Genomic DNA, 18,105 nt, shown 5'->3' with positions numbered 1-18,105 from the left:
TTTTAAGTTTTTGCTATACACATATAAGGAAAATCAATCTCACCCGGGGCGGGGCCAATTTTGATCCCAGGGCTTTTATTTGAACAAACTTTGCAGACACTCACTAGAAGATGCTTCATGTTTAATATCTAAACTCTAGCTATTTGAGTTTTTTCAAAAAAGATTTTTTAAGTTTTTGTTATACACATATAAGGAAAATGGATGACCCCCGGGGCGGGGCCAATTTTGACCCCAGGGCTTTTATTTGAACAATTTTTGTAGACACTCACTAGCGATGTTTCATGCTTAGTATCTAAACTTTAGCTATTTGGTTTTTTTCACAGAAGATTTTTTAAGTTTTTGCTATACAAATATCAGGAAAATCAATGACCCCCGGGGCGGGGCCAATTTTGACCCAAGGGCTTTTATTTGAACAAACTTGGTAGACATCCATAAGAATATGTTTCATGCTAAATATCTTAGCTCTAGCTCTTTGGGTTCTTTAAAAGAAGATTTTTAAGTTTTTACTATATGCATATAGGGAAAATCAATGACCCCCTGGGGCGGGGCCAATTTTGACCCCAGGGCTTTTACTTGAACAAACTTGGTACACACCCATTAGAAGATGTTTCATGCTAAATATCTTAGCTCTAGCTCTTTCGGTTCTTTAAAAGAAGATTTTTAAGCTTTTACTATATGCATTATAGGGAAAATCAATGACCCCCTGGGGCGGGGCCAATTTTAACCCCAGGGCTTTTATTTGAACAAACTTGGTACACACCCATTAGAAGATGTTTCATGCTAAATATCTTAGCTCTAGCTCTTTGGGTTTTTTAAAAGACGATTTTTTAGGTTTTTACTATTTGCATATAGGGAAAATCAATGACCCTCTGGGGCGGGGCCAATTTTGACCCCAGGGCTTTAATTTGAACAAACTTGGTACACACCCATTAGAATATGTTTCATGCTTAATATCTTACCTCTAGCTCTTTCGGTTCTTTAAAAGAAGATTTTTTAGGTTTTTATTATATGCATATAGGGAAAATCAATGACCCCCTGGGGCGGGGCAAATTTTGACCCCAGGGCTTTAATTTGAACAAATTTGGTAGACACTCACTAGAAGATGTTTCATGCCAAATATCTAAGCTCTAGCTCTTTGGGTTTTATAGAAGAAGATATTTAAAAAAAAAATATTTTGGTTGCCATGGCAACCAGAGTTCTGCATGGAATTCAATTCTTTGAACAATTTTCAAAGGTGACCACCAAAGGAACATTCTTGTGAAGTTTGGATGAAATTGGCTTAGTGGTTTATGAGGAGATGTCATTTAAAGTAAAAGTTTACGGACGACGGACGGACGACGGACGGACGCCGGACGAAAAGCGATCACAAAAGCTCACCCTGTCACTTTGTGACAGGTGAGCTAAAAACTACTCTTTTTATTTTTTTCCATTTTACTCATTTTGACAAATTTGTTAGTTGCAAAATTTACATGTATGTAGTGGTGGGGTTTGTGTCAAATAAACACTCGGTGATGGTTTATATATATTTATTCTATAAAGAATAAAACTTGTAACAGATAAAATAACTTTAAGACTTTACATTACATAACAATTGTTTTACAAGACAAATACATTTCACAAAATACATAATATAAAATATTATACAACAATTCCAATTACAATGAAAACAATTTCACAAATAATAGTAAATATATACATACCGGGCTTGATAGAAGAGATTCTAATGTTATAAATTTAATATAGATATCAAGTATGTTTATCAAGAAATAACTGAGACAACAAAGATATTATAAACTTTTAAGTGATCCTATTACTTTGGAAGCAATGAAAGGAGTGCTCAGTTATCAAGAAATATTAGCTATCCCAGAACCAAAACATCTAAAATATAGTTTGCATACCAAAATCAATCATCCTTCACTCAACTTGCAAAACCAGTTCAATTACCTATTACAAAAAGACAAACATGAACACATAACACCACAATGGATTTGGTCTAGCCTTTAAGGGAAATTACTACCGTAAACATTCTAAAAAGATAACTTGGCTAAATGTAACCTTATCTAAATGTGAGAAGTCAAAATAAAAATTTTGCAAAATACTATACTTACAAAATATCAAACTCGTTTGTATAGTTTTGTTGCCAATTGAAATCTTTGACTTGAAATACTGCCTCCCACTTTAACAGGTATTTTAATTCTTTATTATGGTATTTTTTCTTTTCTTTTTGAACCATTGTCAATTTTCTATTTAAGACCTGTGTTCGTTTTGTTGTTTTTTTTAACTTTAAAATATTGATTTTCCAAAATATTTATTTCTCAAGTTGTCACAGAGGGTATGCTATTATCTAGATTGAAGAGATAAGTCTATGGTAATTCAGAAACTCAGTATTAGGAAGTATCAGTATCAGCGCTTGCAAAATCAGTAAAAAAAGAACGCTATTTCAATGTCGCAAACAAGTTAAATTTCACATTTATTTCACTATGAATAATTTGTGTTTGTTTGAAAAACATAAAGTGAAATAAAATAAACACACATAAATTGTATCCATTTTTTCAAATTTCATTATTTACAAAATGTGTGTGCAAACGGAAGACTTACCGACAGTTTTTTAACCGGCTGTAACATCCTTTACAGAACGTTTTGTATTGGAAACTAAGAGAGGAAAACTAATTTAACCATCAAACATTTAATCCAACTGCATATGTTTTCTCTTGACGTGTTAGAATGGAAATATATGTTGATTCTTTGTGCATTAAAGTTTAAATGGTTGTTTATGTCAGGTGACCGCCGAAAAGAGGTGACCGTTAGTACAGTTTCTTCTGTAATAATGCTTGTTGTTTCGTTCAAATGCTTTGTAATTAATCATTCAGGTCTATCGGCCTTCGTGACTATATTCCTAGAAATTTGAACACAAACCGTGCATTATTGTACAACAATGCACTCAGAATTGCAATTACAAAAGATGTCGAAATCCAGAAAAAAAACATTCTTTTACTTTTAAATCTCCACTAAAAAGCACACAAAAAACCCATTCATTTCAATGTGCAATTCAAAATATAACCAACTATTGTTTTGTATCAAAGTAAAAAAGGAATAACAAACTGAGTGTCATATATTAAAATAATATAAAGAAATACAAAGAAAGGGAAACAACCTGAAACTACTACATTAACACAGAATGTAACATGCTGATATACATGTTACAAGAGGAAGGTTTAAAATCGTTCAAAATGTTGAATTCTGTAGAATTAAAAAAGTTTACAACTATTGTATTTTAGGCGCATTATCCCACAGAAATGTTTTAATGTTTCCTTTGTTTAAAAGTGGAAATATGAATTAATCTACTATCAAAAAAGACATCTAAATCATGGTAACACCTTAAGAGTTTGTTGGAAAATTGTTGGTTTATAGAGTCAATTGTGAAACAATTTGCCATCTAAATAGCAACATATAAATAATGTAGCATTTTAACGTCCATAAAAATATTAACAACAGAATAAAAATATCGTTCAGTTAACTTGCAAATAAATCACTTTCTAGAATCTGTTTTTGAGCAATAAAAACGCATTTCTTATCCATAGTGGGCCTTTAATAAATTTGCGTTAAATGTCAGATGCAGTTAAAGAAATGATTCCTTCCAGTTTGCACCTTTTGAAATGAAGATAATGTTCCAGAATATTTACTTTTTATTCAATTTCTGAAGGTGCCTACAACAGATTGACAAGGATGTCATCTTGTGACATGTTCATTCCCATCATTTAAAAATGTTATTAAAATATCGTTGGCATGTTTTGAATAAAAGATAAAGAAAAGACCACAAAAATGAGTTAAAATGCACTCTATTCTTTTATATTTAATATCTGCAAACAACTTGACGCAGAAAATTAAACACAAGTTATGATAATTTCATAATTTCATAATTTCCCTTACAGATGAAACTAATTTCAAATGATAATGATGCAATTAAAGATTAATATAAATTTAGGTTAAGGTGGACGAAATATTAAGATTAATCGGCATTTTCTGTAAAACCTGTCTTCATCCAAATATCTTACACCTGAAAGTGATTTTAACTTCTGGCCCTAATGAAAAGCATTATCCTGACTTTAATTTATTGTTTCATGAAATTAAAATTGATTTTAAATTGGGAAAACATTAATTGGTAAATAACAAAATGTTACAAAGTGTTGATTTAAAAAAAAACAACACTATTTTGGGATTTAATTGACGAATAACAATGCATTCAAATATAAAAATGATGATAGGATAAAAATAAGGACCGATTTAGTATCAGGATCAATATTTGGATCAACTTAGTCTGTACAATGTTGATAAGATCTTGTACTATAGAGATGGCAAACATAAGTATTATTAAATCAGGTAAATCAGTTAGAACCATAATCGAACTATAAAAATACACATAAAATAAAAAGCCTTTGAGATATAGAATAGAAGTAAAAGCATTTTTGGGGGCATGTTTTAATTTTTGATTGATTCAATAAATTGAACAAATACGTAAATTATACACTAAGCATTTATTCAGTAAGAAATATACTGCTCTTGATTTTCTATCAATAGCTCTTAAGGTCGTTGGTAAGCGGGTAGGCATGTGTGTGCATGTTTTTTATGTCAATTTAAGTTGCAAGAAATGTAAAAAATGTCATGATCGTGAGCAATTGTGAAGCTAAAATAAAACGCTTTTTATGAAAAGAATGTAATCCATGCGAAATCATCAGTTACGTATTGGTGGATATCCCTATATGTTAGTTTTAGTAACTTGTGTTAATAGTCTTTGCATTGCATGAAATAATTTATTGATTTTACTGGGTATTTATTATAGTGGCAGTCATTTTGGAAGTCCTAGTGAATATTGAACATAGCAAAATAATTTAATATATTCTTTTATTCTACAACTATCAACTAAGGAAATTTCGATCTTCATCTGTTATTTAATAAGGACTTGAATTGTCTTTTTTATTTATTGGCATTGAATTGGCAAAGGGATTCTTACACTTACCGTAGACGAGAAAACAACAAGGGACACAAGCAAAAATGTCACCAAAACAGTGTGAAACAACATAGACATACATCTGAAGAACACAGAGGGATTAATGATAAATATATATTGAGAAATTTCTTACGAATAACAAGTGTCATTCAGAAAATCATTTAACACTTGTAATTAACAATATTTAATTGTAAATTGAAGAAACAATATTGTTTATTGTTGTATAAAATGTTTACACTATATAATTTTCTAGTGAAAGCAGAAGAACATACTTTATACTATTTGTGTAAGTCTTGAATATAAGTTTCATGGTTATGAAGTGATCTGAATATATAATAAGTTATATTTTGATATGATTTGATGTAATTAGTCTTGTTTCTTGAATATACATTTTGTCTTATTTATTAATTTATAATTTGTCTTGATTTGATATTGATCAAAAATAAACATCACTCCCTGTAAGTTTTATATTTATTTTTCTTTTGAAGTTCATTTTTCTAGCGTAGCACGGCGACGAAGTAAAACCGTCTCCAGTTCATTTGTAAGGTCATCACTTGGATTTTTATCTTCAGCCTTCTTAACGTAATAACCAGGGATGTATCCCTGTCTCCCGCTTGCTTCAGCAAGGAACCAATCTTGATTACATTTTTCCAAGACCGCCACTACATTTCCTTCCTTGAGTTCGATTTCATCCTGCGCTCTTGGTTCGTAATCCCACAAAGCTATATATTTTTCTAAATATAAATAAATATAATAAATCCTTTACTGGTTAAATGAGCAGTTTCTGTTAGGAATTTAGATAGTTCTTATTACGTTTTGTACAATAACGCTCAGTAAAATTAATTAAAGAAATATTTTAAATACATTTTATGTCAAAAGAAAGAAAAGGTGTAAATATGCATGAACCTTTTGTCTTATTAATTTGTTCATAATATCATTCATTGGAATACAATTAATTCTCAAAACATATATCTCAAGCCACAAATACAAATGATTTCGATGAAATCTGTCCGTAAAATATGAAAAACAAGATCAACAAGGAAAGGCGGCGTTCAATGAACGCAACCCCCACATGACCCAGCAACAAGAACCAGTGGCAAGGAGCCCAGACGGACCCAAACAAAAAAGGACAGGGCACAAGGCAGAGCAAGGACAGGCTAATCACTAAAATGATAAATAAATTGTAACTGAGAAGGAATTCAAAGAAAACAAATAGAATATTGAACAATAGGCCCACAAAGTTAAAGGGCACAGGGTAAGGGGACAGGTGACTCGGGGAAAGGAGGGGGTAAATTAAAGACTTAAAACTACGGGCAAGGGGGAGACTTACCGTAGACTAACCGTAGACGAGAAAACAACAAGGGAAACAAGCAAGAATGTCACCAAAACAGTATGAAACAACATAGACATACATCTGAGGAACACAGATGGGCGCCGCATTGGAACGGTCAGCAGCACAAATACTGCTGGGGAGTTTAAACTGGTAGATGGTGCACCAAACCTCACTTTTAGCCCCACCATGTTCCTATAAACAAACACAGAGGGGCGTCGCCTTGGAACGGTCAGCAGCACAAGTACTGCTGGGAAGTTTAAACCGGTTAATGGTGCACTAAACCTCACTCTTAGCCTCGTAAAACTTACTTTAAGTTTTCTTTATAGTCGATTTCAAATAAAAGCAAATGACTTCTTGCTTCAGTTGAACTAACCTGGCTTTTGTTGAGGTACCGGTATCATATCTTGACAGGATTGGACATAGAATACAGGATCCGGATGTGCTGCTTGCTCTCGTTCTGTACTTGGAATTGGAGATCCTATACATTAAAAACATCATTTGTTTCTTTACATTTAGCCTGGTGAATAAGTGTAAAAGGTTTGCAAAACTTCGTATTTAGAACAGTTTATTTAAGTGTTTAAAAGTTTCAGTAATGAAGTTACAATCAGAATAGAGCCTGGTCAACTTCGGTGACCGAGTGGTTGAGATCTTTGGCCTAAAAACACTTGCCCTTACAGTTGTCATCTCATTCATGTGAGGAAGCTATCCAGCTAGCTCATGGACATTTGTTGTTCTACTCAAATGCCGGATGTGTCTGAAATAATGCAAAAAGGGCACCTGTGGTCTGTCTTTATCAGAAAAGCTTCGGCATCGCAGTTTGACCATAACAGTGTTTGTGTGACTTAAAACAGAGCATAGAAAAGCCTTGTCAGACTGCATGATTGTCGAGTTTGAACAGTTGAGTTTGTCCCAGAAACAGACTAAATCAAATCGAGCCTGCAACATTTTCAGTTTTGTTGTGTTGGACTTTCTTTAGGGATTCTGTATTTCTCTAATTTTTGACATGATTTTAATGTGTGTTAAATACTGATCACATTTAGTTAAGCAGAATTAGGGGCTGAATAATTTTCAGTATAAATCCTTATATATACTTATATTGTTTTCCTTTGCATTTTTGCAATAACGGCATACTTTCAAGCCAGGATTGTTTATTTGCAAAGTAGAAATAATATCAAATTGTTTAATATTAAAAAAATCATTATATGCTTGATAAGTAAATAGTGGAATGAATTTGACAATTTCTCAGTTCATCTGAACTGTTTTTGATTACTGATGATAATAGTTGAACGATATTGAATGTAAATTATTTTTAAACAGCTCTCCCTCTTAATTGAATTATTACCGATGTCTAACGAGAAGAAAATCTATTATTTGCATAGTAGTTAAAACATTCATCATAATCCAATTAAATTAAATGTTATCATAAACATTGTGATGTCATGATTTTATGACTTCTTAAAGCAGTGGGTATGCTTTTACCGCACAATAATCAGTCTAAAACTCTTATTGTTTCTCTTTTGTCCAAAACAAGGATAATGTATGTTAAACTTTATATGTAACAATAACCAAACACAAAGGACATATTACTCTGGGAATTAACATCTATCTTTACTGAGACCTGATCTGAGACAGCCAAACCCTTGTCTTAATATATTTGAGATCAATCTCAAATCTCAAATTAAAACTTGTCTTAGGGATTTTTAGTGAAAGGTAAATTGAGCAAAATCTTAATCTAAGTTTCTGAGTTGTGATAAATCTCAGATTTGAGCAGAAGTTCTGATTCTGAGAATATTAGTGAAAGCCGGATCTGGGCTCTTACACGATTATTTTTAGTGTTGATATATGTGCATTGGTATGTAAAATGGTAGCCTTAGGTTTTCAGAGATTGCACTGCACAATGGTCATAATTAAAATCCTGCTTTTGTAGCATTGTCATGCTTCTTGTTTAATTAATTATTATGTTTATTACATTGTGTTTGTTTGATTGGAGTTTCCGTCGTACCGACACCATATAGGTCATATGGCGACTTTCCAGCTTAACCTTTGGATTAAGACCTCAGGTGCCCTTCCGTGCATCATTTTAGGCACACAGAATTGAGTAGAACCACCGAATCTAGCTTTATAGCTTTCTCACATGAAAGAATCCCAGTCGGGATTCGAGACCACAGCGGTGAGGGGCAAGTGGTTTGAAGTCAACATCTTTAACCACTCGGCCACGGGCGCCCTATCAAAACATTATCGTCAATAAAAAGAAACACTTAAATGTGATGAATACTTCATATTAAACATTTTCTATCAAATATTTTGAAAAAAATGCTTGTGAATTAAAACATGAAATCAATTGAAATTTTACCTGGTTTTTGTGTCTGCTCAATTTCCCGAAGTTGTACCTACAAAAATTGAGATTGAAGTGATTTGAACACATTTTTGATATAATAGTGATGCAATTTAAATAAAACCGATGGAAAATGACAATTTTACGAATAATACAAGTGCAAATATTCAAGTAATGCTTTTGATTTTTCAATGACGATATTGATGTCAAAATTAAATGATATGTAATTTGATCGTATTTTTCAAGGAAGCTATTACTTGGTAGACACTTAAGTGAAATTACCATTTGCTAGTAAAAGATTCCGATGAGCTTTATGATCAACTTACTTGTTGTAAAAGCATTATATAACATGTATGAAGTGAAAGTTATGAACATTAACTCCTGGAAAAATATATAAGTTCCGTGATCATTGTTTCCTATCCTCGCCGACCACAAACCCGAAAGGATGAAAAATGCAAAATATATTTATATTAGACGTCATTAATGTGAAAAAACAGCATACATTATAACCGTAGTTACCGTATCTGTACTTTGGTGCCACGTGTTCCTTCGTCGCCGTATGGTTCCAGGCGAGGGTTTTCTCGCAATCGGAGGTGCGACAGCTTTAAAATATGTTGTTAAAGATTAATGTTAATAGTCATTTGCATCCATTTTCACCAGGTACCAATTTATTTTTTTATCGACTTCGATAAATTTCGAAAGTAAACAAAATTGTTGATAACTTTTGATAAAACAAAATCAAAACATTTCAAAGAATGTTTACTTACAGACGAATATTAAAAGCCATATCATCACCATCGTATTTACCAATTCCAAATCTTACCTTAATATATTTATTATGTAGAAGAGATAAAAAAGAGATCAAATTTTAGTAAAAATGAGTCCTATTCCTTTAGAACAATTATTAAGAAACAGTTGCATCTTCTATTCAGATCATTGGAAAATATATTACAAATTCTGCTAGCTGCAGCATTGTGAGGCATCCTCGTAATAACTTGTTCATCTTCAGCATCTGGATCTTAATAAAGAGAACAACATCAAATTAACAAGTAGAATATAGTGCCCTAGACCTTTGATATACTGGACGCAGTAAAAATAGTCTTAACTATTAAAAAAATCAATAACAATATTAAAATGAAATGTCCAACCACTTTCAAACACTTAACAAGCCTGTCAGCATGTCACCATGTCAATGAAACGGACGAAATTAGAATAAGAGAAGAATATATAAAAGAAAACATAACAATGATGAATCTGAAGTATTCATCCGTTCAGTAGCACAGATAACATGAGTAAAAATTGAACATTTTAAAGCAAAGTTCTATGATTGAAACGAAGACGATTATTGAAAAAAAAAAGATGCAAGAGTAATGCACCTTGTTATAGATGCTGTAAGTGATGACAAGTGACAATTAGCTTAAGAATCTTATAATAAACCATTTTATCAAAGAATTCTTAAAATTGTCAATTTTCAAAAAGATTGTCAGTTCAAAATTGAAACATGGAGCTGACGCTTAATTTTATATACATTCATTCATTCATTCATTCATTTATTTATTTATTTATTAATTTTCATTCATGAATTAATTCATGAATTAATTCATTCATTCATTTGTTCGTTCGTTCGTTCGTTCGTTCATTCATTTATTCTGCGTCCATATGAAATCATAGCATTCGATACGTCTGGCATACTGTCTTATGGACGTGTAAGTTTGTAAAAATAACCCAGATAAATTGCTTATGTTTATTTATGGAACATAATTCCTATTTATCATTTATTTGTTTTCGATATTTAAACACAATTGTGGACAATATATTTTTAACCATAAGTAAATACCCAGATACAATGTATCAGGGTCCAATAAATGTCCCGTTTTATTACCTTCCTGGTCTTCCCTTTGCAACAACTAGCGCAGAACGTATACGTAGGCACAGAAGTGCATGAATATGACACTTGTCATACATACCTATGAACTTTTAGATCGCTAAAGGAATGTCATTAAAAAATATATTTAATTTTTGAATGTATGAATGTGTACGTATATGTACATACACAAAAGAACAGGCTGAAATGCCCTTAATTGCATTATTTATAATGATGTAAGCGTCCGCCCATACATAATATTATATTTTGCATTGAGATACATGTATGTTCAAAAAAAATTTCAATGACTTTAACAATAACCAGGTATCAGTTTATAGATTATCATATTTTTTGTATTCGATTTTGACAAATTTCGAAAGGTAACAAAGATGATAATAACATTATAATAACATTAACATTATCATTATGTAACTTTAATTAAATGAGATTCAATTTCAGTAAATTGGTTGTTATAAAGATGATTTTTATCCCACAAAGTTTCGCGTTTCTTAAAAAAATCATCTTTATCCTCAAAGACAAAAAAAAAATGTTATTTAAAAAAAAAACTTTATTTAGTAATTGTTTTGATCACAAAATACCTGAACATCCATTTACTGTTTCTAAATTATGGAAACAAAGACCAAAAGAAAAGAAGGCAGTCAATCTTATTAAACCTTCTTCAATGTAATGCAAACATTTTTTCGATAATTTATCATCTGTTATAAATGAAATATTTCCCTCTATAATATCATAAAATACATATATACTTCCTGATCAGTTTCAAGTTTTATCAATCAACTGAACAGGTTGTTTTATCTACATGTGCTCAAAAGGTAAGGTATGTAGAATTGCTTAATAAACATTCTTATAGATCTTAAATAACATATTTCAAGTGTTGAATATTGCAACGATTATACACGTCTTATAAATAAATGCGCTATACATTATTCGTAAGTTTTTTACTGCTGAAAGACACTACACATTTCAGACTCTGTATTTGAAATAATGTCGGTCTCATAAGTTCACAATTCTCATGTATCTTAGATATATTAATGAAATATGATTATGAGTTAGTGATTTGCTTTGACATATGCATGGTTCCAATTTTCGCACAAAGTAAAGAAGTCCTCTTGATTTGGTAACTTGATAACCTACCGTAAACATCCATTTTATCTTCATTTGCCACTTCTTCTTGTTCTCTTGAATGGGTCTGACGTGGTTGCACACGAGCACCACAATGTTTTACTTCAGTGTGATATGACGTCATCGTATCACGTGACGGTACAAGTTTCTGTGTCACGTCCACTATAAAAATGTTGAAATATAGGTGTTTTTTTTTAATAATCGTGGTCAATTTCATTTATTTATTCATTATTAGAATATGAAGCGCTATTATAGCTCGGAAAATCAAAACACTGATTTCACGCGCTTAATTTGTTTGGGTCTCAAACAAAACAATATTTTTTAAAATCTTTTTGAAATCTTCACAGTCATTACTCCTGGTTATTTATTACCAACAGTTATTTTGTAAATTTGACACACAAAAAACATCATAGCAGACTCTGCACATTAAATACATGCGAATTTGAATAATTTAAAAGATCATAATCTTTTGAATTTATGCCACAACTTGTTGATTGATCTACAACAATACGGCAATTACCACAACCTTTGTATTTTCTATTTCCTTTAATAATAGACACCGGTGGTTTGACATGTTTTTACTCACTACACCCTTTCAACATGTTATTACATACATATAGCATGTTGTAGCAACTGTAGCGTTTGGTAAATCATGCAATATGTCGTGAAGTAATTATTTGCTAACTGTTAACTTATGCAAATATATACGACTAAAACAAACAAATCGATGTTAATTTATTTCAATCATTTCATATTGTAAACTGAAAAGTTTGATTTGCTACAATTGTTTTTTTCTGCATATTATAACGGATATTTGATTAATCGGAAACAGTTACTATTATTAATTGTTCTCTGAGAACGGTGAAAGATTAATAGGACTGCTATTCATACAAAATGGCTATTTTCGGATTTGCCAATCCGTTCATCCGTTTAAAATGAAACTTTAAATGCTGTGAACACAGATTATTTCAAATTGAATTGTACTATGTACACAACTTTGACGTCATCACTTATGACGCCATAAACCGTAAATGGCGTCACGTTACGGGTGTCCGTTCGAAAATGGCGTCACACAGCGTCAACGAACAGCGCATCGTTATAAAATTTTACACACAACTCGGAAAGTCTTTTTCCGATATTAGTGAAGATTTGCAAAAGGTTTTCGGAGAGGCTGCTCTGTCAAAAGGAGCAATTTTAATGTGGATAGAGCGGTTTAAAGACAGTAGATAAGCAACTGAAGGCGACAGTCGTGCAGGTAGACCAGTGACTGTAACCGATGAAGAAACAGTGGCTGCCATGTAGGAGTACATACTCCGAGATAGACGAGTAAGTGTGGATCACGTAGCAGATAAGTTCGTTATTTCATATGGTACAGCTCAGGGCATAATGACTGATAGATTAGGAATGCGCCGCGTTTCAGCAAGGTGGGTGCCTCGTTTTGTTGATGTCGGAGCAGATAGGGTTTAGGGTGAAAATGTGTCAGCACTACGACAGGAGGTATCGTGAAGAAGGCGATTACTTTCCAAAGCGAGTGATAACATGTGATGAAACGTGGATCCACTTTTTTGAACCGGAGGCAAACGTCAGAGTTCTGTTTGGAAGCATCCTTCCTCAGATTCCCCTACAAAAGCGATAATTTCCAAGTCAACCAGGAAGTTTATGGCCATTATATTCTGTGATACATACGTTGTAGTGCTAGACCGATTTGTTCCTCCGAAAACGACAGTTACTGGGAACTATTATGCAACATTACTTAGAACGGAACTCATGGCGGCAATTACGAAAAAGCGCCCACATCTACTTATGTCCGGATTCATATTACATCACGGCAACGCGCCGAGCCATTCAAGCCACGTTGTCATGGATACACTAGAAAAACTCGACGTCGAACTGTTACCACACCCACATTACAGCCCGGACCTAGCAATTGGTGATTTGTGCCTGTTTCCAACTTTAAAAAACAGTCATTTTTGGTACTTGAATTAAATCAATTCCGCGCTATTGAATTAGTTTACGAGTTTATTGATGCACCCTCGTACGGTATTAAAATGTTTGCTTGGGTCACAGTCGAATATAGAAAAAAACAACACGATATCTATTTTAAAACTTGAATTTATACGTTATGTTATTTTCAAGAATTTAGAAATGTAGCTGAAACAGATAAAATTCTGTATTATTTTTCATTTGGGTATGATTACCTTCGGGAGACGTAAATGTCTTATCCAACAAAACACCAAATTCCTTCTCTTCCTTTAAAAGCTGTCCCACCATGTGCCCTGGTTGAAATTTATGCCTTTCAAAATAATTGTATACATATAACTATAAATATCATATAAATATAATGAATGCAATGGTATATATTGCTTTCTTGATAAAAACTCCGCGTGAAAGATACTGAATAATGGCAGTGCTTAGGTCACATTGGAATATTGCTCAAACCGGTGCTAGGTGTCGCGTGGACAATAATTGCACTTTTCAGTACCGTCCATAAACATACTCAATCAAGCCTATAAAAAAATACTTTTGCCGAACTGGGATTTCATGAGAAGTTTTATTCATTTTAGTTTGCCCTACATTTTTACTTGTTCCTTCACATTTGCAATATTCACACCTGTGTAAACATAAATAATTGTCAAGTGTATTAAAACAATGGGGATAAGAGTGCAACATTATTTTGGAATACGTTTAAAGTTTTAAATTTTTTATGATTATTATCAGAGTTCTAATTTTGAGACAATTTACGTTAGATAAGATATACTTATATATAAAACTAAGCTAGCTGTGATATACAGTTTCAGATATAAGAGTACATGTATATTAAATTTAAATGTAGAAATTCATATAGGTATATCATAAACTGTTACCTTTCAACAAAATTCAGTTTTTCAATTTCTTCTAGCTGATTTTCAATTTGTTTTAAATTATCTTGTGATTTTTTCATAGCTATAAATAATGCTACGTTCTGTCCACTCTTCCTTTTTTCATCGATTTCCTGACGAATTTCTGAAGTTTTATTCTTATTCTTCAACAATTGCTCATTCACATTTAGTAATCTGGTCTTGGACTTTTCGTACTTGAGCCGAATCCTCTTATATAATTGCTTGTAATGTTTTTCAATCAGATTTATCAAGTCCTGTTGATACGTCTTAATCAAAGATTCTGCCTCTTGTTTAAAATGAGCTGTTATTGTTTCCATTTTGTAATTATCTGACAATGTTTCATTTTCACGTCTAAGAATAGTAGAAAGTTTTTCTTCATACTCTGCAAACTCCTTAGTTTCAACGCAGTTAGTAGCTGCTACTTCAATTGTCTGTATCTTCTTATGATCTCCACTATTATGCTCTGTTGCCTGGCAAATTAGACAACACACTTTGTCACAATCCACACAAAACATTTCTATAGCATGCTTAGGATGCTTGTCACATAATGCAGAAAAAACATCTAGTTTTCCTGCATCATTTTCTATATGTTTTCGTTTGGTTATCTTCCACATCTTAATGAAACGAAAGTCACGATGTATCAATAACTCATATGTGCAAATAAATCTCTCATTACAAAATGTCTACAATATTTACTCTGTCGCACATGACGTAGATTTGTTTTCACGGCTTGTATTATTTTAGCAATCTTATTTCAATAAGCGATATACTAAAACAATGTATCCACTTTTGTTTAAAAAAGAACATATGAGATAAAATATTTTAATGACTCTTGAGTGATAAAAATAACTTCACTTTTAAAACATAAATCATAGTAATCATAAAACTGTCGCGACTTATATTTCATATGGTTAAGTGAATACGCCGGCAAATTTTTTAGCTCTACTTGAAAAAAGATATGCTTCGGGCATGTTACCTTGAATAAATATTTCGAATTCAAAACTCAAAAAGATGTCATCTGTTTCATCTAGAACTGCAGCAGGGATGACGAAAACAACCACATTCTCTGTGGCATAATATTATGAAGGTCTGTATATCATTTATATTGTATGGTGAACATTTCAAGACGTACTGAAATTAATCCGCCTCAAATTTCAAAAGTTGTATTAGATTAATAACATAGAGGATATTGAATGAGTTTTGTTTGAACGGACTGAATCAAATTATATTTTGCGAGCCGCTTGCGAGCAAAATATTGTTTTATTTAACAAGTTCAAGAAGTTTAGTAATAAACTTACAGGAATATATAATATGCTATTTATCACATACCGAAGTAAGAATTGTTTATAGTAGAAACAATATATTTTTCGGTGACGCGCTCATAGAGTAACGTACACATAAGCGCATAAGCGCATTGTAACGCTATGTTTGTATAACGCAAGTGACGCCACGTCAAAATAGATGCACGGCCGTGCAATACCGTTTTACGTAGTCGCAAAATCGCCACGGGTGTGTGATAAATCATTTTATTAATTCGTCAATAATTCGTTAATTTAATGGTTTTTAATGGGATTTAATGTTCTTTGTTGTGATAAGGTTGTTCGAAAGAATTACCGGATTTTGTAACACTTAATAATTGTTTTCTCTAGAGGACTGCAGATTCATTAAATATTGTGTTGTTGTGTTTTATTTTTCTGATGAAGGGATATTTTTACAGTTACTGGTATTGGTTTATTAGAGATGATTGTTAAGAAAAAGTATAAGAGTACACTTTTGTTGGTAACAGAAGTAAACTTTATACGTCATATTTGTTTAAAGTACATTTAAATGTTCATTTTACGTCTTCACTTAAAAACAAAATTATAATTAAGACTTGAGCATTATTTCTTTAGCTTTGCATTATTTGTGTTTTAAAAGAATAATATTTCAACTGATGGACCTTGATACGAAACTAAAAAAAACATAATAATGGCTTTAAATTAAAACATGTCTGGCATTTTTCCAAAGTTTGTATAGATATGAGTGACAAACTAGACAGAAAGTTATAAAAAGCTATCATGTAATATACTGTGTGAGTTAACATCTTACGTCCTTGTTGAAAGGTATTACCCCTTTACTTCATATTGGCTACTGTAATGATAACCAATACACTCTTATCAAAATAGTGTACCTCATCAGCATAACGATAATTGTCTCTAAATCACTATTATAAATTATCTTGCTTAAATCATTTTGCGACCAACATAACGGATTTTTTCAATTTAATTTTCTTTCTAATGGTGTATTTTAGATAAAGTGTGAGATACAAAATTTATATTAAAAATGATGTAGAATCGGTTAAATTGAGTCTTCTCATGAACGGTACTGTCAAGTGCAAACTTGTAATCTGATTTTTACACTATAACACCTATTGTATAACAACTTTAATTTTCAACTGCAGGCAAACAAGCTTGTAGGTCAAAATCGAACACACACTATAAAATACTGATGCAAAATTTAATAAATTTAACCATACGGAAAGCGTCCTGGTAGTTTAAAATCATCTTAAGTTTACGCTTTGGGTTTAGTAGTTTTGTGTTAAACACACGATATCGATAATATTGATAAAAACTAGAAATGTGTCCATAGGACACGGATGCCCCCACATGCCACTGTTCTGTCAATCTTATGACTCTAGGTCAAATATTTTATGGACTACATGTGCCACAAGTTGAAAACTAAAAATCAACAAAGGGCCATAATTCTGTTAAATTTGGTCGCAGCAAAAATTCCTTCCTTTACTACCATCTACACATAAAGGTTGTTAATCCCTGGAAGTTTAAGCAAAATCTGCCATCCGGTTTAAGAGGAGTTGCATTCACAAAATTTCTACATAGTATATAATGAAAAAATCAACAAAGGGCCATAATTCTATTAAATTTGGTTGCAGCAAAAATTCCTTCCTTTACTACCATCTACACATTAAGGTTGTTAATCCCTGGAGGTTTAAGCAAAATCTGCCATCCGGTTTAAGAGGAGTTGCATTCACAAAATTTCTACATAATATATAATGAAAAAATCAACAAAGGGCCATAATTCTGTTAAATTTGGTTGCAGCAAAAATTCCTTCCTTTACTGCCATCTACACATTAAGGTTGTTAATCCCTGGAAGTTTAAGCAAAATCTGCCATCCGGTTTAAGAGGAGTTGCATTCACAAAATTTCTACATAGTATATAGTGGAAAAATCAACAAAGGGCCATAATTCTGTAAAATTTGGTCACAGCGAAAATTCCTTCCTTTACTACCATCTACACCTTAAGGTTGTTCATTCCTGTAAGTTTAAGCAAAATCTGCCATCCGGTTTAAGAGGAGTTGCGTTCACAAAATTTCTACATAGTATATAGTGAAAAAATCAACAAAGGGCCATAATTCTGTTAAATTTGGTCGCAGCAAAAATTCCTTCCTTTACTACCATCTACACATTAAGGTTGTTAATCCCTGTAAGTTTAAGCAAAATCTGCCATCCGGTTTAAGAGGAGTTGCGTTCACAAAATTTCTACATA

At 32.2% G+C, this 18,105-nt stretch overlaps 3 protein-coding genes across 3 annotated transcripts; all 3 read right to left on the bottom strand.

Annotated features, from left to right (window-relative positions):
• Nucleotides 1-5,129: 5,129 nt before the first annotated feature.
• LOC132724314 (proline-serine-threonine phosphatase-interacting protein 1-like) lies at nucleotides 5,130-10,224 on the bottom strand. The gene is made up of 5 exons (XM_060709155.1): nucleotides 9,629-10,224; nucleotides 9,196-9,278; nucleotides 8,695-8,731; nucleotides 6,715-6,819; nucleotides 5,130-5,742 (listed from the first exon to the last, which is right to left on the bottom strand). The coding sequence occupies exons 1-5, from the start codon at nucleotides 9,657-9,659 to the stop codon at nucleotides 5,498-5,500; spliced, it is 501 nt and encodes a 166-aa protein (XP_060565138.1). The 5' UTR covers nucleotides 9,660-10,224; the 3' UTR covers nucleotides 5,130-5,497.
• Nucleotides 10,225-11,551: 1,327 nt separating this feature from the next.
• On the bottom strand, nucleotides 11,552-13,966 carry LOC132724312 (uncharacterized). Its single transcript, XM_060709154.1, has 2 exons — nucleotides 13,882-13,966; nucleotides 11,552-11,845 (listed from the first exon to the last, which is right to left on the bottom strand). The coding sequence occupies exons 1-2, from the start codon at nucleotides 13,952-13,954 to the stop codon at nucleotides 11,604-11,606; spliced, it is 315 nt and encodes a 104-aa protein (XP_060565137.1). The 5' UTR covers nucleotides 13,955-13,966; the 3' UTR covers nucleotides 11,552-11,603.
• Nucleotides 13,967-14,543: 577 nt separating this feature from the next.
• Nucleotides 14,544-15,176, bottom strand: LOC132724311 (B-box type zinc finger protein ncl-1-like). The gene has a single exon (XM_060709153.1). The coding sequence runs from the start codon at nucleotides 15,174-15,176 to the stop codon at nucleotides 14,544-14,546; it is 633 nt and encodes a 210-aa protein (XP_060565136.1).
• Between the last annotated feature and the right edge of the window lie 2,929 nt (nucleotides 15,177-18,105).

Source organism: Ruditapes philippinarum, unplaced genomic scaffold, assembly GCF_026571515.1.
Source record: "Ruditapes philippinarum isolate M1 unplaced genomic scaffold, ASM2657151v2 ctg17725_1_1_1_1, whole genome shotgun sequence".
NCBI classification, from domain to species: Eukaryota; Metazoa; Mollusca; class Bivalvia; order Venerida; family Veneridae; genus Ruditapes; species Ruditapes philippinarum.
This window is presented reverse-complemented; position numbering and strand designations above follow the sequence as displayed.

Coding starts and splice junctions, on each gene's coding strand:
- LOC132724314 (XM_060709155.1), bottom strand. CDS start 9,659: ATGCCTCACAATGCTGCAGCTAGCAGAATTT. Junction 9,279..9,628: donor TGCTGCAGCTAGCAGAATTT/GTAATATATTTT, acceptor CATATTTTAAAG/CTGTCGCACCTCCGATTGCG. Junction 6,820..8,694: donor TGAGCAGACACAAAAACCAG/GTAAAATTTCAA, acceptor TTTAATGTATAG/GATCTCCAATTCCAAGTACA.
- LOC132724312 (XM_060709154.1), bottom strand. CDS start 13,954: ATGGTGGGACAGCTTTTAAAGGAAGAGAAGGAATTTGGTGTTTTGTTG. Junction 11,846..13,881: donor GACATTTACGTCTCCCGAAG/GTAATCATACCC, acceptor ACATTTTTATAG/TGGACGTGACACAGAAACTT.
- LOC132724311 (XM_060709153.1), bottom strand. CDS start 15,176: ATGTGGAAGATAACCAAACGAAAACATATAGAAAATGATGCAGGAAAA.